Source organism: Macrosteles quadrilineatus, unplaced genomic scaffold (genome assembly GCF_028750875.1).
Source record: "Macrosteles quadrilineatus isolate MER2022 unplaced genomic scaffold, UCM_ALF_1.0 Scaffold_8__2_contigs__length_117827958, whole genome shotgun sequence".
NCBI lineage: Eukaryota > Metazoa > Arthropoda > Insecta > Hemiptera > Cicadellidae > Macrosteles > Macrosteles quadrilineatus.
This window is the reverse complement of record NW_026542601.1, coordinates 76,659,405-76,682,592: the sequence shown is the minus strand read 5'-3', so window position 1 is coordinate 76,682,592 and position 23,188 is coordinate 76,659,405. Positions and strand designations below refer to the sequence as shown.

The window sequence follows — 23,188 nt, the reverse complement described above, 5'->3', positions numbered from 1 at the left end:
TTATTTCTTTTAGCAGAAGCTCTTTCTTTGATTTGAGACATCCCCTAAACAAAACTCGGTTCCTTGCACGGGAAAAGTAAACAATAGGCCATCGGATCCAATCGTGAAGAGTGGGATGCTATCAAACATTTCTGGAGCTCCATTTTTTATGTATACAAAGTCTGGGTTGCCAACTGGGCAGCCATCATCAGCTTTGATTCAAGTAGCAACACTATTGGAAGTTGGTCAGCTATCTTGTTGTCATTATAAACAATAGTCCGTCAGAGTATATGCCCAGCACCACACATTCTCACATTGTTGAAGTGGATTTTCTCCTAATTACCTGTCTCAATTTTTTAAAAGTTTGTTCAAAGGACATAATTTGTTTTAAAATCAATTAGTTTTCAAAGCTTAACCTTGTTTGTTAGGAAACAATCAAAACTGTTTTTGTTATATGAAGGAGGATAAATTACAAAGCTTGTTTTGGTTCAAATCTTTTTACTGTATAAAATGTTTAACACTAATATACAAAGTATACTTAGCAAAAGAAAAAAAACAAAAAGTACTAAATTCTTGTAGCAATATTGTTGATGAGATGTTTTTACTTAAAACCTAAATTAATTTTTACCTAAGAAAAAAAATTTAATGTTTACATGGACAGGCAAACCTCATTAAGCCAAACAATAGTTTGATGCCTGAAAATTGTTAAGGTTTGGATCTTTTAAGTAGTTAAAAACAAAGCTAGTAGGTTAAGATTCAGCTTGTATTAACACTTTAAAAAACCTAAGCCCGTGTGTAGCTCGTGGCATTAGTTCATTGTATCTCACCTAAGAGCACTAGTGTGCTTATAGCAACACTTGTAGCATTCGGGTGACAGTGGCATGTTAGCTCAGTTGGCCAAGGCGTTACCTGACGAGTTCCTTTATACAAGCGTGGGTTCGAATCCCGTGGATCCATACTATGCTCAATAATGTGTGTTTTAGTTGGTGGGAGATACCCACATTAAAAAAATGGTGTCCGGCTGGGGTGGAAGTTGACGGCATTATTGAGTTTAATAGGGATTGCGCACACCAGGTTTGCCTCTTTTTACATTACTATAGAGAAGGACACAGATTTAATTTTTTTTCTTTTATACAAGTTAAATATGGACATATCGTGTTAAAATAAATCATATAAAACAAACATAAAATCCTATTTTATTTTATTAAAATAGACATAAAAGGACATAACCTAAACAAAAATTAACAGAGAAATATAAAAATAGGCTTATTTCTTTAATTTTTAAATTGTTAAAAATATAAAAACATTGAAAGTTGTTTTTGTTCAGACCACATTGTGCTTACATTAATAAGGTTTGCCTTAACCCTGTACCCTATAGAGAGTTATTAGAAAAAGTAATTCAAAGTATTCATTAGGAAGAAGAGTGTACATACAGTATTACTACATTTTCTTATAAATGTTTGCTATTAGTTAATAATATTTTTTTCGCTACCCTGTGAAATTACCCGTTTTTGTTTATGTTTATCACCTGTAAAAATTCCTCCTGTAAAATTTCATTGTTTTCTACACTAAAAAAATGTTTACTATGTGAAAAATGTTTACTATCTTTTTTTGTATTTTTCCGACAATAACAAACAAAGATTTCTTATTGTTTTGTCTACTGTTTCAATTAGCAACAACCAAAACTGTACAATCAATACAAGTCCTAAAAATGCTATGAGTATGTTTAGTAATGTTCCTAACTGTAATAAAGATATATCTAATGTCTGTTTTAATTACTAAGAAATTATCTTTGTGGAATAGCAAAAAGTATCGTTTAAAACACAAGTGAAAGTGGGTTATTACATATTCTCGACCATAAGTGTTCGATAAATCTCTCACTTCAAACATGTGATCTCAAATATGTAATGACTCATTTTCTACTCTTGTTATGAAATATACTATTTTGTTGTTGTTGTAGATGACACAATTTTGATATAACTAATTGGACAGAGAAGTAAGGTACAGAGGAACACACTTATGGGACAACCGTTCGCTTTCAGCTCTAGTAGGTTTTGCCAGAAATATACTTGTGACAAGCAAGGAAGATTCTGTGTGGAAAGCACTTTGCGGAAATTCCTATTGCACAGGGCACAGGGGCTTCATCCACCGTTAGCGTTGTAGTACATGATGGCAAGGGGGGTGGTGTGATCCTAGACACCAGAGACTAATACTAGACACCCTTAATTGTACCAATGAATGTTTCCTCTATACTTTAATTCTCTGTGCAAATAATTGTTTTAATTAGTTTTTAAAACTAATTTAATCTATCAAATAGCCTAGTTAAAAAAAAACAAGTTCCATGGTAATCATTAGAAACTGTCCATACATACCAATTGTTAAAAGAAAATAAATAGTTTGTAAACAAGCATCACAGAAAAGCTACTTTCTAAGTTTCCCTTGATGTAGAGGATGCTGTGTTTTAAAAAAAAAGTCAGAAAATCACCAAGTCCTTATTGCTGTAACGAAGTAATTCTGTTTGTGTTTTAACCTGTTATTTCAGCTAAAATACGCTTACTTTGCTAGTTGAAGAATAAACATAATCCTCATCAGTCTTAAGAAATCAATAAAAATCTCCTCTTACAACTAATTCAAATATTACTCAACTTCTTGTTGACTAGTTTGTTGACTAGAAAACTTACACAGCCAATGTACGCCTTCCTTTCCTTAAGGACTCAAAATGTTTTCCTATATCATCGAAACTTTTACCTAGAGTTTCCGGAAGGAAATAATACACAAAGACTGTTCCCGAGACGGAGATAAAACAGAAAAAGTAAAATGCCCCAGAAATTTTGAACACATCTAGAAAATGTGGGAAATATTTTACTGCGCCGAACATGATTATGTGAGTAAAACATATGATGAAACCACTTCCATTGCCTCGTATGGACATTGGTAAAAGCTCTCCGATTAGACTCCAAGGAATGATGAGAAACCCGAAAGCGGTCATGCTTACGTAGATGAGAATCGAGACAGCTCCAACCCAAGAGTATGGGTCTGCGTTGGTCACAGTCGTGAGATCGGTTTGGTTATCCGCATGGGCGAAAAGACCCTCATAAGGTCTCTGACTGAAGAAGACTGCAACAACAACGCTGCTCACAGTCATACCAATACCAGAAGCAATCATTAAAGGCCTTCTTCCGATCTTCTTGGAGGCCATTGCAGTAACAAAACTGATAATCAGTCTTGCCACTCCAAGCAGAATCAAAGCTTCGTACTTGTCTACACTCGTTCCAATCGACTCGAACAGGTTGACAGCGTAGAAAAATATCGGATATGATCCACAGAGTTGTTGGAATAGGAAGATCGTAGTCAGGACTAGAAGCGGGATCAGGTTTTGACCCTTGAAGACTTCTTTGAGGAAGTTTGAACTTGGTTGTTTGTTGACTTGCCGCGTCTGATGAGAATCCAGGAGTCTGTTATATTCTGTCTGGGCAAACTGAAACAAACAGAATACATTTGATATAACAAAGTAAAGGGTTTTCTGATATTGCAGTTGGAATATATAAATTAAATATTTCCTTGCTAGTAGCGGTTTTGCAATGAAAACCTCAGTATAAACCTTTTTTTTGACAGGTTTTTTGCGGGTGACGTAAACAGCATCGCACAAATAGTGCAAAAGTAACAATAATAAATTAAATTAAATGAATGATGAATTATTTCATTTAATTTCAATAATTAATTTCTTCTTAATTTATTACTTTGTAAATTATCTTTATCCGTTCCAGCCACAACTTTGGCAGAAGAATTATAGAGGATTAGTTTATTAATATTTAAGAGTACGGTAACCATACGGATACTATTATATTTTGTGTGATACTTTTGATTTATCTAATACTAGTTTTGCATGCTTAAACGAAGGCTATTTAGGAATTAAGTAATGTTTTTGAATAAAATGAAAAGTTTGTACAAGAAACGAATTGGATTGTAGGCCTGGACTTTTTTAAAGAGGTTGGTGACCTCTCTTAACCTTGCATTTGCCCATCCACATAGACTACAGATCTGTCCGTGGAACGTATCCAGCAAAGCAAGGGGTGAGCCGGTATAGTATGAAGGTGAACTGTACTGATAAAATGTTTGTGGCTGTGGCCGGGATCCGAACCCACATCGCTGCCTTGGGCCAAAGTCTGTGACGCTACCAACTGAACCACCGACTCACCAAACACCACGTTTAAAAGAGCATTTAAAAGACTGTACTACTTTTCTTTATAGTCGCCCAACAACTTAAAGCACTTATCATAGTCTTGAACAAGTTTTGAAGATCCTCAGTCGTAGAATTCTATTCTTCTTTAGTCGTGCAAGCTCTACCACCCGGTGCTACACAGTTGGAGCTACTTGTCATCAAAGCACTGTGCTGTTAACCATGTCTTAATTTTTGGAAACAAAAGAAAGAAGCTTGAACCAGGGAGGTTTGTGGGAATGTCTACCATTTGAATAAATGGGGGAGATCTTGTATGTGATTTGTGTGTGAGGTTGGGCATGAAATTTGGACGTCAACTTTAATTTGGCCATTATGATACTGAATGCTCCATTCCAGGACAGAACTTAGGTTTATTGCGTTGTTTCCGTAAACGTGCCGAGAAATGTCTTTCAGTTTATAGTTTATGGCCATCAAAATGTGCATTACAGCTAGCGCCTCACACCTAGCAGGACACTTTTTTAAAATGTAATACTGAAACAACAGTCAGCAAAACAAGAGCTCCAATATGACGGCTGATAGTCATTGAGAAGACAAACACATGTCTGCACTAGAAACTGTGCAATTAGAATTCACCTACTGGTGTAAGGCGGAAAAGTTCCTTACTTTCTGAATAACCCTCGTAGATACAACTATGTTCTTGGTGCACATAACATATTCACTTGTCAAATACTATTTTTAGGTTTTATAAAACATAAGCTAACACAAAACTGTTACTTATTATAAAAATCATAAAATCTTCAAAGTAGGCATAATTCCTTTTTTTAAGCTTATAACTTTTTTAGAGTAGTAACTTATTTGTCAAAGGTCAAATGTAAATCTTGGTTGTAGATGTTACTCTACTGTACAATTGTTAATGGTAATGTTTCAAATTGTGTATAAATATTTTACAAGTCCTCACAGCCTTGTTGGTGTAGAGTCTGTCCAGTGATTTCTTGGCTTCACTGAGATTGTCTGGCTGATATGTGATGATCCATTGTGGACTTTCTGGACAGTACAACCAGATACCTGAAAAATACACTTATTGTTAGTGTTAAAGATTCTACTGCAGCTGGAATTTGAAAAATGAAAACAAAATACAGAACAAAGTATAAAAATTACCTACACACATAAAAAATACACTATATGAAATTATATAAAGCTGTAGTACCTAACGCTAGGATAGTGAGTCATTGGTCACTCACCCAGTAAAGTAGCCACGCTGAACATCCCAGAACAGAACGCCACTGTGCGCCAGTGCAGGTACACCCCAAGAATGTTGGTAACTACGATGCCAAGACTCACAAAGGCACTGTTGAGAGACAACAGCATCGGCCGGAACTGCTGGTGACAGATCTCTCCGATGTATACAAGGCAGACGGTTGTCATACCTGAGCATCATAAACTATACCATTATAATATATGTCATCATTAGCTGTATGATTATAACCTATGCCATAATAATCTACACATTCATCAGCTCTGCCTTTACAATCAATGCTAGCATAATAGATCATTATCTGCATCATTGTAATATAGGGCGTGTTGTAACATCGTAATTTTGACATCATTAGCCGTACCTTCAAGGGAGACCATGTGTTAATTGGATGAAAAAAATTGTGAAACATCCATATCATTGCCTACCCACCTTCTTTATGACATATTATAAGTAATTTTTTATAAAATCTGGATGTACACTGGATGTCTGCAGAACGCTTTGACCATGCTTTGATTTTACGTGTTTTTCTCAGGAAATTCCTCCCCTCACTACATCTGTCCTGTCATCATAATATGAGTTTCAGTAATAAAAAAAAATAGTACTATTATGCGAAAACATTGTTAAAAAGTCATGTCACATTGATTTTGCCAAACAAATCATCCTAGTTAATTGGTTTACAGTTTTTACTATCCAAAAAAATACACTCAGTTTAAATGTGTGCAAATCAAATTTTGTAAAACTTATATTGGAAAAACATAATTATTTTAAAGTGTGACGCTTACCTCCACCCAACCCAGTGAGGACTCTGGCAATGTAGACGATCCATACATTGTTGGGTGTAAATGCTAACAAGACCCATCCGAGACTGATGGGTAGGCAGGTGATGATAGCTGTAGCCTTACGACCGTAAACATCCATGGGAACCCCACAGGCTAGGGAGCCCACTAAGGTGGCTATGGCTACCAGGCTGGCTAGACAGAAAAAAAACGGAAATTGTTCACAACTGTGAAAAAAATACAATCTGTATTCATCGATCATTATCGCCTGTTAGAGGCTCTTGGATCACTAAAATGCAATTAACGTGGACACAAATCAAATTAATTGATAATTAATCTTATTGAGTTTTTTAGATCACACTATAAATTAGTAAATACTTGCATTGTATCATCTTTGATGTTGTGTTGTGGCAACTAGTTTAGACTCAACACTGGAGTCATCAGGCTAGTACAGATGTCATCTTATCTCTTAATTCAAAGTTTGTCAAAATTAATATGAAATAAAATATGCACATGGACATTCAAAATCACAAATATTTAATGACAAAAACGTGAAGAAAATACTGTAAACTGTAGGTAAGTGGGATATATTGTGATCAGACAGAAGTTGTGTCTAGAGACTGCATTAGCATGTTCGTTGATGACGACATCAAGCCTGGGTTTCACGATTCTACCCAATTCCAATAACCTATTCTACAATTAGTCTTGTCATTGAAACAGAAAACGATGTGAGAGAAAATCTACACTCCCCCCAAGTGTGAATCGTGTTCTGCAATTGGATTTCTGTAGAGTCTAGAAATGGGGTTAAGCTATTGAAATACGCAGGCCCGGTCTGGCCAGGGCGGCTGGTCGGCGATCCCCGAGGGCCTCCGGCTCAAGGGGGCCTCCAAAAGCCAAAAAATCAATTCAAAAAAATTTAGTTATAATAAAAAAATATTTTGTTTAACTGTTTTACAGCGACGTAGTCTTGCAAAAACAATTTTTAATAAACAATACTCTTTTTTTAATTGAATTACAGTTAGGGGTAGCCCCTAAGTACAGTGATAGTCACTCAGTACTAGAGGATAGTCACCGATCTCACTGCAACGCAACGTTCGAATCAGCTCAGTGCCCAGCGCTCTGCGGTAGTGACGAGACATTGCCGTGCCGGCGCGTCTGCGATATGTCTGGTGTCTGGTACTAGTATAGTGCGTACACATGACAGCGTAGCAACGCGCGTTTGGGCAATTTTGTCTCATAGCATGTCTCGGCATAGCCATAAAAGTCGAAAAGGTAGTTTTTACTAACTTTTTGTAAGGGAGTTGTACTATAGATATAAAGAAAGAAAAAATCAAAATAGGACGCGTTGCAGAAAGTCAACAGTCCCGGAAGGTCAAATAATTTATACCTGTGCCGCTAGGTCAAAAACTACAATGTTTGCAGTGTCTGTAGATCAAAAATCCCAGTAAGTCAAATAGTACAGTCCGAGCTAAAAACGTGGTCTATGTTAAAGCAATTGACTTATTGGGAATTTGACCTAATGCAAAAGCAGTTTTAATATAACGAAATAAGATAAAATATAAGTTCAGTTTCGCTGAGTCAACAGTGCCGGAAGGTCAAAAGTATAATCTGTTAAAAACAACGATAGTCCTCTCGACGCATGACTTCAATAATTTCGTGTTTTGGTGTACTTAAAGTTGTGCAAAAATTTTGAAAATTGGCACAGAGCTTCTTGGTTAGTCCTACTCGATGACTATTTTGTTGGAACTTTAAACTATTTACCGTTCTAATTAATAAAAATTGATATGTATGGTGAAATAGTTTTAAATCGTGATTTCTAACATGAAAAAGTTAGCATGCGAGATTTTTGTTTGTTTTTGGGGTAGAGGTGTTTTGTCTGTGGCAAAGTTGTAGCCAAAAGTGTGATGCGTAAAATATATATGTTTTTGAATTTTTTACAATCAGTGGTTCAATAGATAACTTGGGTTGAAGAGGACGGCAAATTTAGCATTTCGCAACGCATGGAAAGAACTACATCGTACGACGCGCCTGCTGAGTTGACTTTTAATTTACAGTTCTAAGAACAAGAAAAAGATGAATATACAGATCACCAGTACATTCATATTATTTATAAAACATCTTTCTGTATTACCAGCTTACATTTTTCACTTATAATAATACACCATAAACAGGGTGTTAAAAATAAGCGGGGAGATACTTTACCTAGTAATTCCTTGGGTCAAAATAAACTGAAAATCAAGGATAACATTTTTTCCGAAATCGTTTCGTTAACCAGATATCCACCATTTTGTATTTTTTACATAAAAATATTTATCTTTGCACTTTTCCAACCGATGTTTATAAAACTTGGTATGTATGTTAAGGTAGGTGAGACCCATGTTATAAAAAAAGATTCATCTCGATTCACCCTAAAATTTCAAAATTTAACACTTAACTACAATATAATATACTTTACTACACCACAATATTTACGTACCACCATAAATCTTTAACAAAATAAAACGTTAACATTTTTAAAATCCAAAGTAAATCAATATAATATTTCTTTTTTGAAAAATATATTTAAAAAAAAGCGATGGTAAAATAACGACAGGCGAGTTTCGATCTGGGTGTTTCAGGTTTGAATCTAGGAGGATTTAACATTAATTAGGTAACATTAATGTTTAATCCTCCTAGGTTTGAACTGATTGAGAGGAATACATAAAACCGAAGGGGGAAGGTAGCAACAAGTGCACCAGTATTTACTAGTGACCAATTACAATTTGATGGATTTAACCAAAACCTTTTCTATTTCACTTATTTTCAACTGTTAAATTTCAAACGATACGTTTTAGCGACATCATTAACGTTATTATCATCATCATCGTTTGAGTTTGGGTTTGCGGCAATGCATTTTTATGAATAAAACCTTTAATTTGATATCAAACTTGACCTCTGCTGCTTAATTGACTGTATGGACTATTAATTAACAGCTGTGTCTAAGGATTATGTCAGCCTTAGTCACTAACAGGACAACGAGATCGCTCCACTCATCACACACTCATCTCCATTCATACTTGGCTTAAAATGCATACATGGTCGTGTGGCTTCATTGGCAACAAATAATGCAAATCAAATAGCAATATGGCATTTCCAAAGAGAAAAACATACTGTAAATTGGCTGTTACGTAAATATTGACGTTTACATGCATTGTTAATCAACTTATTAAGGATAATGTGATCTAGTTTAAAAGAAATATGACCTTTCTGTCATGACAGTAGCTGCTTAAATAGTATTTACTCTTCCAGCCAAAATATCGTGTTACTTTCAATGATGTTACCAACCCAGTGGGCCACAGTCCGTAATATAGGCCACTACAAATAATGTGTTATGATAGGTACCATTTTAGGCAAGGTTTTTGTGTTTTGATGTTATTAGACACGATAAGAGCACACTGAACTTCTTCTGCAGATGAATTATGAAATATAAACCGATTCATAAATTAATATCACAATGCGAGTTTGAGCATTTTGTAACTATATGAGAAAGTTACATAGTAGTTTTAAGACTGCTGCTCAGTGCACTTTAAGAATATGTTTTTTTAGAGATAAATTAAATTATTTTTGTTGCTGAGTAGCGCTAGTAAACATGCACAACGCTTTTTCGTTAGCCTAATAACATTCAAAGGCTCTCTAAGAGTTCAAGAAAATAACATTGCAAATACTTCCTTTGGACAATTCAGTAACTCTCAATAAATGTGTGTTGTTTAAAATACTATTTAAAAATGAACAGCTGTTTAATTAAAAAGTATTACCACCACCATGGCCAAAATGTAAACAAATCTGTGGAGGTATCTTTCAAAGGCTTCTGGGGCAGAGCCCTAAGGGAATTTACTTTGTTTTTCTTTTGATAACTCATCTACAGACCAAGACATTTCTTTGGACACCTCTACTAAGTTTCTACGCCCAGTCGTTCTCTTAAATTAGTGGAGACAAAGTTTCCAATTAAATATTTAGATTCCCCCATGTTAATCTTATGGGAGAAAACCCAACTGTGATGGAAGATCCAGCCCGAACTAATAAAGATATCCAAAAAATAAAAACACTTTGCATAACTACAGATCAGGGCCATTCTTTTGACACTTTAATTATCAAAATCGGTCTAAAAATCAGGGAGGAGTTATGTTTACAAAAATCGGCTTAGCGTATTATATATATAGATAGATAGATGGTAATAATGGATGGTAAATTTATTAAGAAAAACAGTACGTTTTTGAATGAGAATTGCCCATAATATCACGTTTCACAAAATAAGGTTGTCCTATTTTCTTAATAAAACTCAAAATGTTCAGGCAGTAAAAAACTTCACCATTTTATCTAAGCCTATAAATAGTAATATAAAAGAACATTTAAACTAAATTATTTGACCAGTTTAACCAAACCAAGCCACCTTGAAAAATAGCTGTTAAATATGGGTGTCTTCATTATTTATTACCATTTCGGGACTTAGTTTCCACAATTAAATTAAATTATTGTATTTCAGTCACCAACAATGGATGAGGTAATGGTTGAAACAGCGAAATCAATGAATAAATAACTCAAGTCAACCTGTTGATTTAAGATTCGTACAAATGTGTTTTCATACAAGAACGGTTTATCGCAAGAATAAATAGTTTAACCTTTTTACATGTATATGTCACTGAAAAGAAAAACTTTTAAAACGTTATATTTCAACAACACTGGATTATAGGCAATTTTTACTTTCTCCCCCTATACCATAGTATATGGAGAAAGTATTGTTTTCGTCAAAATTTTCGAGTTTGAGTTTTGAGTGGATATATTCGTTTTGGGTCCCCCTGGACCTAAAAAAGTGGTTTTCGAAGTGATGTCTGTGTGTGTGTGTGTGTGTGTGTGTGTGTGTGTGTCTGTGTGTCTGGATGTGTACAGAGCTAGAGACCACACCTGTGGTCCGATTTCGATGAAATTTGGTATGTAGGTTCTAATCCATGGTATCTCCAGGCGTTTTTTTCATTTTTTTGAAATTTTGATTTTTAATGGGAATTTTCCCATAAAAACCCATAAAAAACCGGAAAAAACAGATTTTCTCGAAAACGGCCCGAACGATTTTAATAAAAATTTAGTATGTTGTAGCCCTTTAAATTCTAAATAAAATAGTACAAACCCCATATCTGTAAAAATTACGGTTCAAAAGTTATGGTCAAATATTTTATTTTCCCATAAAACCCCCATAAAATAACAAAAAATAGGATTTTAGAAAAACATCCGGTTTTGATTTAACATAGTATGTTATACTCCTTACAGTTTTGATAGTTTTTTTTATTTTTTTGGAAATTTATATTTTTAATGGGGATTTTCCCATAAAACCCCATAAAATAACGAAAAAATATGATTTTCCCAAAAATGGCCCGAACGATTTTGATAAAAATTTAGTATGTTATAGTCCTTTATATTCTGAACAAAATGGTACAAATCACATTTATGTTAAAATTACGGTTCAAAAGTTATTGTAAATTATGTCATTTTACCATAAAACCCCCTTAAAATAACAGAAAAATCGGATTTCCTCAAAAATGGCCCGAACGATTTTGAAAAAAAATTTAGCATGTTATAATCCTTTAAATTCTGAACAAATTTTACAAATCTCATTTGCGTATACAGTTATTTACTCTCACCACTAACACATGATAAAGGTTTTTGACAATTTCATGATGTTTCATAAGTTTTTGACAAACTTATGGGAGAAAGTATGTGTCAGAATGCTGATACCGTTTATTAATTAGGTACTTGGTTTTGAGTTTGGAAACCTAAACTATATTAAAATATTGCAATCCAGCTGTCCGTTTCCGAGAGATAGAAATATGTAACAAAATATGTTCCAACTGATAATAAGAGTTGACAGCATATTTCCTACCCAGTCAAAAGAATTAGAGAAAACTTTAAATGGGGAACATTCCTTTATTTTTTGTGGAAGTTAAAAATATGATTTTGGTATTTTGAAATTCAGCCGCAATTTTCCAAAATGGCGGCCAACTTTGAAATTTCTTATGAAACACCCTATATTTTATCATGTTTTAGGATAGAATATGCAATTTAAAACAAATTTTACCCCTGACATTTTTTCGATAAACCCACTCGTTTAGGAGTTACAGCCTATGGCAAAATGACTTCCGGTGTACATTTTACATCATGTAGCGCCTAAACAAGTATGTTTATAGCGAAAATGTAAGGAGTGAAAAAGTCTTAAAATTGCATCCACATTCCAAAAAGACCATAGCCTAATTTTTTTTTTAAATATTAATTATATTATTTCAATAATGGCGGTCATTTTCTAAAAGGGCGGCAAACTTGAAAAGTGGAAAACTGTTTATTTTATAGTCTTAATGGAATGTAGATGCAATTCTATGACTAATTCACTTCTTGCAATTTTGCTCTAAACTTACTCGTTTAGGAGCTACATGAAGTAAAATGTACACCGGAAGTCATTTTTCCATAGGCTGTAACTCCTAAACGAGTGGGTTTACCGAAAAAGTGTCAAGGATAAAAAAATTTTTAAATTGCATATTATATCCGAAAGCATGATAAAATATGGGTGTTCCAGAAAAAATTTCAAAAGTTGGCCGCCATTTTGGAAAATGGCAACTGAATTTCAAAAAACTAAATTCATATTTTTAACTGCCACAAAAAATAAAGGAATGTAATGTTTTCTCCCCCATTTAATGTTTTCTCTAATACTTACCATTTCCGATACCCCAATGGTGGCCTCCTTGAGTTGATCACCCTGTATATATGAATTTGAACGGATCGTGTTTTTGGCCTCTAGGGACCTCAAAACGAAAAATTAAATCGGTCCCGGGTCCAGGTGTTACCATGAGTACTACGGTAATAGCTTATTCCCTATATGGGAAATCCGCTAAAAACCTAATAGTTCTATAGAATAACTAGCTGTATCCGCGGGCTTTGCCCCGTTTAACTTATTTATTTTCAAGATGAGCTCGTTCGCATGGCTCAATCACGTCCTGGTTGAAGTTCGTTCGCTACTCTCACTCACCTTTAGGTTGAAGGTCGTTCGCTACGCTCACTCACCTTTTGGTTGCAAATTAGCTGTTGTCATGAATTGTTTAATTGACACAGCTGTTAAGATTCATTAATTCCTTTTAAATATGAAAAATCATAAGGTTAAGATGGGAAACTCCAGAGCCACTGGGGCGGAGCCCGAATGCCCGATCATAATAAAAACTACTTAGTTTTCCTATTTAATGCCCAAAGAATCGGTGTATCGAATTTCAGCCTCCTAGGTAAATGGGAAGTGGGAGAATTAGTGATGATGAGTGAGTGAGAGTGAGTGTGTCAGTGAGTCAGTGAGGGCTTTGCCTTTTATAAGTATACATAGTACATTCAACCAGCTGTTAGTTAAAACAAATTATATTGGACTAAAACAAATCGATGATTACAAAGAATGCTTTAAAAAATAATTTGAACATCCTACTACTGTATTTTACTATGCATATTTAATTAATCTGCCATCCTCGTACCGAAGAATTGAATGTATCAATGGTCAGCATTACACATAGTATAAATAAGTCAACCATAAGTATGTATTTGCATTTTTTTCCAAATACTGAATTTGTGTCACAAATGCTGAATGTTACAGCTGTTATGTTAAGCAAATTATATTGTACTAAAAGCTAGCTAGAAGCATTGACTATTGGAGAAGGTTAGCATCGGCTGCTAGACTTTTTAAAAACTAAAACTTAATTTAAAAAAAACTGGGACCCTAATTTAAAATTATGGCTTCGACATTCCCTAGTTCTCAAAATTATCTTTCTTTCAACACAAAAATAATGAAAATCCGTCGACTGATTGATTCAGAATCGTGAAAAAATCCCATTTACGTTTTAATAATATATATGATAGTTTGGACAGGTTTCAACCCTTCCGAGGCGTAATAAATTTACACAGTTTATATGTAGACTACATTATAACTCATAAAATAGTTCTACAATTAAATGGATCTCCTTTTACAAACGTATATAATAACCAAAAATTTTCAGATCGTACTTGCGGGTATTTTATGCCACAAATTTTTACGAAAGGCTATACCTATTTACAGTGTTGACCAAACAGTTGGCAAGAAGCATTAATAGATAAGCTATGTACCAAATATAATAATTTTAGCTCTATTCTAATTATGACAAAACACGAAGTAACTAAAAGCGAGTTTTGTTGGTGTAGTAAGCGTTGCAGGAGGTCTACTTTACACTGAATCGACGTTCACTTTTATTGCTTTTGATCTTCCGGCACTGTTGACTCAGCGAAACTGAACTTGTATTTTACCATATTTCGTTATATTAAAACTGCTGTTGCATTAGGTCAAATTCCCAATAAGTCAATTGCTTTAACATAGACCACGTTTTTAGCTCGGACTGTATTATTTGACTTACTGGGACTTTTGATCTACAGACACTGCAAACATTGTAGTTTTTGACCTAACGGCACAGGTATAAATTATTTGATCTTCCGGGACTGTTGACTTCCAGCAACATTCCCTAGATATAAAGAAAGAAAAAATCAAAATACCCTCGTTGCAGCTTAATTTAATATTTCAATTATAAAATATTAAATTAATGATGTTTTTTGCCTTTATGGACATCAAAATTAAAAAAAAGTAAAGCGGTCCCGGCTAATAGTGTCGGAGAAAATTTCCTAAGAACACTTTTTACAAGAAAGTTTAGCTCGTATGTTTTTTCTTTGTAACCTAATTGATGATACGAACGTCAGCTTTTAAATTCTAAAGCATGTTAATTGCTTTATTTAACGAAAGTTTAAGTCTGTCTACCACCTTGTGAGAGCGTTGTTAGGGATTGGATTTTAACAGAAGAGATCATCGTGATTACCATAAGGTATTTTATATAGAAGTACTCAGTAAACATACATAAAACCTACTCCCCTCTACTCCAAAACGCGCGTTACAACGCTCACATGTGTACGGTCCCATAAACACCTTCGTAGCTCAAGGCGCGCTGCTAGCGCGCGTTGCACGATGAACCTCTGAGGCGCGCGTTGCAACGCGCGTTGGCCGAAGTACTGGCGCTGCTACTAGTATAGCGCTTGTACTAGTATAGTGATGGGACAACCGACTGGAAAAAACTATCGACTAGTCAATTTGTCAATCGGTTGTTTTTAAAACCAGTGGTTTTTTTCAATGAATGAAAAACCGAGAGAATTCCACTACAACAACAACTGGTGGCGTTCAATCGGTGCATTGGTTTCAGTCATTGCACGAAAATGATCGAATATAATTTTACTTTAAACATTGGAGTTTTCCCGCTTGATTCCTATTGTTTGTTGTCATTTGCATTAATATTTTGTTACTTTGGTATACAACGTAATAGAATGACAACATTTACAATTAATTAAAAAATTTTAGTTTATTACATGATTGCAAGATTTAAATTATTCAGTAGGCCTAATGTCTCTAACTCAGTATGACAAATATTCCTATTTATTTGTTACCTGGTTTTTAAAACAGATTTTACTACAGGCATTAAAATCTAAATCATCAGTATATAAAACACAGTGTCTTGGCAATTTTATATTTTTTTAAACAACAAAAATAAATGCAATTACATTTTATGTATCATCCCTAAAAACTGTTCCCAATTCCTATCCGTCAGTTTATCTACAACTGATTTTATTCGACCAGTCAGCCTCATCTCAACACCAAAAGGTCGAGTATGGTGTTACGACTAGTTTAATCACCGACGACTGTTTCCAGTCATTCCTACGTAGTGGGTTATGACGTATTGTTTGAAAGATTACTAACACGTGAATCGTTCAGTTTATAAAATGAAACATGTGCACCCAAGTGGCGCAAGTAAAATAAAAATGGATAGGAAATATTTCAAAATAAAAAAAAATTAAAGTCAAACCGTTTGAACTTATGGTTAGCAGGTTAGCTGGTTTCAGTTCCGATTCTGCTAACAATGAGAAGTCGCAAACAGGAAGGCGGAAATCATCAGAAGTTTTTTGTAAACCTTACAACGTTTAAATTAAAATACTTTTGATTATTCTATTTGTCTTTGTTGCTGAAGTACAACTATGGAGTAAAGTATGTGATAAACAGTAAATGTGGTCCATTTTTACCATGTATGGCAAAAACTCCAAGAACTAGGTTTTGGTCTTATTTTTAAATTTATTTTTTTAGTTTTTTATTTTTAAAACAATTTTAAGAAAAGGCCTTTAAATTTTATGGCAGCTGTAGAGGTGAATAGAAATACGAGCAAATTTTATATCAAATTAAACTGATTGATACCTTGGAATTAAATTTATAAATACAAAGATTTTAATTTATGGAAATTTAGCAATTATTAATTTAATCAAAATTATCAAAAACTTTTAATCATTTAAAACCACCTTAGGCCCCTTTTATGCACCTGCGGCATGCAGCAAACATATATGCTAACTAATTGTTGCCGTGAGAGCACCCCATGGTCCTTGTTTTATTTCTGGCTGGGGGCCTCAAATCAACATCTAGCCGAGGGCCTCCCAATGGAGCCAGACCGGGCCTGGAAATATGTTGCCAGTTGCAGAGGTTTATGTAAATTGATGATAAGTGTTGCTAGAGTAGTTGAGAATGATATAAAGTAGATGTCGTAAATTGATGATAAGTGTTGCTAGAGTAGTCAAGAATGATATAAAGCAGATGTCGTTAGACTCAGATTTAAAGTAGCTCGCTTTGGCCTCGTTGAAAGCTCAATGTAGACCTTAATAATCGTACAAAACTACACAAAGGCCCATAGCTCGTACATTAATCTTGCATTGGTCATTCAAAGACAAATGTATTTCTAGCTGGTAAATCTTTGTACTTCCTCACCTATCCAGGACGCCTGATCCTCGGTCACTCGTAGACTAGAGCCTTCCTCCAATAGCTGAGGAAGGGTGGTCGCAGAGTACGACACGTTGATGCCTGTCTGCATGAACACTGAGTGAAGGATACACACGATGACCACCTGCCAAACATAAGGTTTATTGTAGCAAGTGTAATGATGGTGGTAGATAGAATCATTGACTTTGGATACAGAACTAGACATCTTTTCTAGATATACGTAATACTATGTATTTGGCGTTTGCAAACAAGTTATTTTTCACGACTGCTAAACAATTTTGATCGATTGGGCCAGCTGTAGCCATTTGTTTTAACAAAAAAGAACAGATGTATGAGCTACTGCATGTAATGTACTTAGAAGATTCCCCTTTATTTATTTTCACTGAGATACTTTGGGGAACATAAAATATTTTGGTGTAAGGATTAAATAGTATTAATAGTAAAGGATGAAATAGTATTAATTATTAAATAGTATTAATAGTAATAATAAAGGAATTAAATAGGATTAATAGTAAAAAGAATGAAATAGTAGTAAAAAGTATTAAAGGGTTAAATGTATTGGTCGTCCCACCAAAAACCAGAGCGACAAATTTCTGGTACACAGGTATTTTACCATACTGTATTTACTGACAGTGCTCCAGGTATTTTGATTTTTTATCGATCTATGCTGGTGTAATTTTTAGGAACTGAAGAAATCAAGCAAACTATTCCTTTTTAATCGTGTCATAAGGATCAAAGCTTTAAACATGATAAGAATCCATACACACCTTTTTAGTTTACTTATTTATAGCATGCCCTTAAAAGAAACATAAAAAATGCTAACGCATTGAAATACGTAAATAAAACTATAATTTTACATACCTGGGGATACACATCTTTAAAGGATGGATCTGAAGCTTTTTCACTTTCTTTAGATATAGGTTTCAAGGGCCTGAAAAAAGTTTCAACAGTTAGGTATAAATAAAGATCTATATTGAGCTAGATAATCAGGTATACTACAAAAAACTTTAAATATATCCTCATAACTGACTCATCAAGAATGTTTATATTTCAATATATACGTTTCATGTTTTGATTAGTAAACACACGTACAGGACCAGATCTAGACATTCTTCTATTATACGAGAACAACAGTCCGACACCGTCCCCCCTCCTTATAAAACGTAAATGGTAGTCAGTGCTGGATGTTGGTAAAATCACACGACCCCCTTTTGGTTGCTTGTGTTTTATACTAAAACAATATTTGGAACCATAATTGAATTTTTATTTTGAACAAGTTTATTGTTTGCGTGGTTGCTAGGAATAATGAAGTTCCCACTATCTAAGCCTGCTAGATGGTGACAACCTCAGGAAGGCTTGACTTGGTACAGATGACAAAACAAGTCACAAGATTGCTGTGCGGAGTCAAGTCGCCCTGAGGATGTAACGGTAAGTGATTTTGATTTGTAAATTTTGACACGGATGTCACCAGACCCCAATTCTATAATAAGTGACCGAGGAAGCCTATCCAGGAAGATAAGTAAAATTATTTCAAAATACTCACATCTTCCTGACTTGTAAACTTACTGGGCAAAAACAAACAACACTTCTCCTGTCTCTAGGTCCTTATGACAAAATGCTTGTCCTGTCGAATGTGGGGGGTAACATGATCTACCATGTAGGGGGAATGATATAATCCAAAGTGTTTGACACCCAACACCAAAATACCTCACAGAAACCCTACTGGAGTAGATGCACAACTGATAATATGTGGTAAACTAGACCAAAACAATTCTGGTTGAATAACCAACATTATAAGTGATTATTAATATTACTTGTACTATTGACTCTTAGTCAAAATTATGATCATGAAATTATAAACATTATTTTTAATAGAATTTTTTTCAATTAAATTTTACTAGGTGATCAAGTACCTAAATAGTTAAAAAACAAAAACCTAGTGCTGACTTAAGAATACATTTTTCTTCAATGGGAATTCATCGAAATAAATTTACTTACGATACAGAATCACTATTCCATATTATTGACATTTCAGCTGAATTCTCCTTTGTCTGGAAATCCGCACAACTCCTGCCAGTCCTTGTACGCAATGCAATACGAATGCGAGCGACAACCAACTGGTAATGTTAGGTAGACCATTGTGACATTGGGCAATCTTCCAACAGTGAGTCATAAACTAAGATTCCAGTCAGAGGAGATATTATAATTTGCAAATGTGTAAGCTAAGGACTGTTGCATAAACAAGTTTGCCTCGTGTCGTCTATGCTCAGAAGATTGTTATACAGTCGAGTAATAATGTGTGTGTGTGTGTGTGTGTGTGAGTAATAATGTGTAATGGATGTGCATATAACAAATGACTGTAAGGTCATGGAATTGAATTAGAAATATGAAGCTTTTGGTTATCCATGATTAATGGAGTTGCATTGTTTAACAAGTGGGAGTATACTGTCATTTTCTCTCTTTGTCAATCAATTGTTGATCATGAGATGGAGACCCCCTCTAGGTGGGTATTTTAACTCAAAGTGTAGAGTTGATTGAGATGATCTGTGTAACTTTGTTACCGACTAAGATCAGCTAATTCATTAGCCAGGATCATTTATTTAAAGCCCAATGATCAGGAACAGCTGGGTCCAGTTTTGAACCTTCAAGAAGCTACTGACTCCTATCAGGGTCAAACCGGCGACCTTTTGATTGTAAGGCGAGCACTGCCCCTTTCTGTACGGAATATTTTAGTACCAAGCAATTGAAAACCATTTTTGGGATTTACAGTATAACCTATTTAAGTCATTTTTAATAATTTGTAGGTTGCTCCAGAAAAAAAAGCTACCATGCACAGCACATGTTAAAGAGTCCTTTGATATGAAGGTTGTTTGATCAATTTGAATACAAAACTGGTTTAGGAGCTGGAACCAGCTTTTATGTGTACTACCATGCCAAAATGTTAACACAGTTTGTTGTCACCTTGTCTAAACTAATATTGATCTTAAATAGTCTTTGGAGGTTTATTTCTCTTTTCTCCTAGAAAACCTGGCAGAGGATCAAAAAGTCGAGGCTTTGGAGCTGAAATTAATATGAATAAAATGTTAAAAATGCCTAAAGTAACTTTACAAATCAATGAAATTTGGAATCTTAGGTAGTCAATATTTTTAATTCACCACTGTTGCTCATTTAATTTATTTAATGTGTTACTTCTACAATAAATAAGAATATGCTAATGAAATATGTTTTAAATCTATTTTCAATTGTTTTCTAAAGACTTTTTGCTTATTGTTCTGCCTTTGAACCATCCTACAAGTCCATCTATTTTGTCATTTCATTTTAATAATAGTTCATGTTGCTACCTATTTGGCTTGACACCTATCGTAGTTTATAATAGTCTTATGACCTGTACGGAATAACAGCTCTCCATATTAGTAAATTTTAGTTTTATTTTTTTTAATTTTAATAAATATACGCTAGGGTATGAAATTGCTATAAGCAGATGACCCATCTTTTACACCACTTTACAACAACCAACACCAAACTCGTCATTTTCCATAAAAGAAGAATCATCATGAAAAAATCATCATTAAAAATAATACCCCCGCCGCAGCAAACCTGCAGACTAAGCGAATTTCCATTTGCCTGATTGGATTTAGACTAAAATGTCTCCTTAAAAATATCACATTTATTCCCTATTTAAATAGAATCAGTTTAACACATACTTAGGTTTGCTGCAACAGGGAAGGTAAAAGTGTTTTTTTATGTAAAATTTTAATAGTTAGTAAGAAATAAAAACATTTTCCAAATTTGGGCAAAATATGTTAATAAACAAGCACACTACAACGGTTTACTTATTCTCCATAAGAATAACATGGGAATTTTAAATTAACAATTTTTTGGAATTTTCTCCGTAACCATTAGGCGCATTACAACGCTTCAATATACTAAATTATTTGTTTTTTTAAGCTCTACAAAATAGTTTGGAAAGAAATTTCAAAATTTTATGTTTTTTTGGTCAAAAATAGGAAAAACCCATTTTTACCCCATAAAAGCCCCCATAAACCCCTGTTCCCATAGTCCGATCATGCTGAATCGCGAACTCGTTCGAATAAACGTAGGTTTACACGTTTGTACCAAATTTCATCAAAATCGGATCATTTTTGCTCGAGTTATCGCGCTAACGGACACATATATATATATAAATATATATATAAATATATATATATATATGAATTTGAACGGATGGTGTTTTTGGCCTCTAGGGACCTCAAAACGAAAAAAAAAATCGGTCCCGGGTCCAGGTCTTACCATGAGTACTACGGTAATAGCATTCCCTGTATGGGAAATTCGCTAAAAATGAAAAAAACTTGTGATATGTACCATGGATTTAGTACCTACATACCAAATTTCATCGAAATTGGACCACAGGACACAGGTATAGTCTATAGCTCTGTACACATCCACACACTTACTTCGAAAACCACTTTTTTGGGTCAAGGACCCATATATCCACTCAAAACTAAAATTCGAAAATGTTGACGAAAACAATACTTTCTCCATACGAGAAAGAAGAAAAGTTTAGTTTAATTGATTGACAATCATTCAGAATTAATTGACATAACTATTTAATTGAAGTTTAAATATTTTCTGTCCCATTTTATCTGACTTGTTGTTTGCAGAAGCCTCTGGTTTATCTTATTTGCCGAACGTGTGGCATTATGTAACATTCATCTTTGTTTACGGTGTTAAAATTCACTGCAGAGTGTAAGAAATTTGTTAAATTTATTCACAGTTAAACAAATTATTTATCAGTTTGTTATAGTAAACTTCAATGATATTTGGATGTAATATAAAGCACCGCAAGAAAATCTCAAGTAAACTGCTTGTTATCATACAATAGATCATAATGTTCTATTGTCTGTGTTAATATGAAAGCTTTTAAGAGCACAGAAAAAGACGAATAAGGCAATGTTAGCCAAGTTTACCTCTTGAAAAATCGTCTATGGGGGTGTTTAAAAGTAACCGATTGAAAAGGTTAGTGTCAACAATGACAGTTCATGATCACGAATTTGACGATTATCTTAGTTTTTCTTCGTAGCCCTATGAATTGTTCATCTATTTTAATCTCATAGAGTGGGTTCCTAGGTTGCTATAGAACTATCCTGAGAAAACGTCGATTTTGGAACAAGTTCCACTCAAAATAATTAATTAATTGGTCTCCTAATTAATTATGCTATCTGTATCTGACAACAGGTTGATGTCTGTAAAAAATACAGTTTGGGCCGCGCCCACAAAACAATGTAAAAAATGCCCACGGTGCCCGGCGCCGTCTTAGATAAACACAAAGGACAAAAACCCCAAAACTAATGGTTTCTATAGCTCAAAGTTCAATGGTATAGCCCCATACTAGGTTTCCCCTTTCGATTCCCCTCCTGTAAAATATTATCCTGTCAATAACTTAAATTAGGTACTTTTTTCATGCAAGTCTAACTGTTAGCGCAGGCTCTACCTAACTAAAAATCATTTATCAACCACGAAATTTTAAAATAATCGGTTTCACTATGCTCACTAAATTGTAATATTTATAAATGAAACTATTCCTTCCAAAAAAGGTTGAACATTGCTGTTACCATTGTAAAAAGTAGCTAGTATTTTTCGTTAAAATGTTAGAGTCTACTTAACCAGGGTAATTCTGTACCTACCATAGATGAAGTAATATAATTAAATTACTTCATCTATGCTAATACTGTATAACAGATAACGTTTACTATACTTCAATGTGAGATTATTCAGGGTGTACAGTAAAATGTCTATGTAAATGTTGGCTAACCACGAAATAAACTATTATAAAGCTAGAATTATAGAAAAAACGTAATACCTTTTAATCCTACTTAATCTATATCGACTCTTTTTTTAAATCAAATTACCGTTTACGACCTAGGTTACACAACTCAATTTTATTCTTAAATGACCTGTACACAATTCATGGACATGAAGGATGAAAAATACTGTTTTTGAATGATAACCTAATGTAAAAATAGAACTTTGGTGTTATATAACAAACCAGACAAGACAACAACTTACTGTAAGCCGGTCGGTTCTTCTTCTACAGCCATCTCAGACGGTCCCTC

General features: G+C 34.2%; 1 protein-coding gene across 2 annotated transcripts; it reads right to left on the bottom strand.

The window, feature by feature from the left end:
• Window positions 1–653: 653 nt before the first annotated feature.
• LOC129001731 (facilitated trehalose transporter Tret1-like) lies at window positions 654–23,174 on the bottom strand. 2 transcript variants are annotated; one of them, XM_054429140.1, is made up of 7 exons: window positions 23,142–23,174; window positions 17,937–18,006; window positions 17,064–17,199; window positions 6,197–6,385; window positions 5,401–5,586; window positions 5,118–5,224; window positions 654–3,457 (listed from the first exon to the last, which is right to left on the bottom strand). In XM_054429140.1, exons 1-7 carry the CDS (start codon window positions 23,171–23,173, stop codon window positions 2,657–2,659), a joined length of 1,521 nt encoding a protein of 506 aa, XP_054285115.1. In that variant the 5' UTR covers window position 23,174; the 3' UTR covers window positions 654–2,656. The 2 variants fall into 2 exon arrangements, with proteins under 2 accessions (XP_054285115.1, XP_054285114.1); XM_054429139.1 differs by lacking the exon at window positions 23,142–23,174 and adding an exon at window positions 19,074–19,160.
• Between the last annotated feature and the right edge of the window lie 14 nt (window positions 23,175–23,188).

Excerpts from the sequence above, each read along its gene's own strand:
- LOC129001731 (XM_054429140.1), bottom strand. The coding sequence starts at position 23,173 with ATGGCTGTAGAAGAAGAACCGACCGGCTTACA. Across the intron at positions 17,200-17,936 it reads TTAAAGATGTGTATCCCCAG|GTGGTCATCGTGTGTATCCT; the intron begins GTATGTAAAATT and ends TATGTTTGGCAG. Across the intron at positions 6,386-17,063 it reads GGATCAGGCGTCCTGGATAG|CCAGCCTGGTAGCCATAGCC; the intron begins GTGAGGAAGTAC and ends TTTTCTGTCTAG.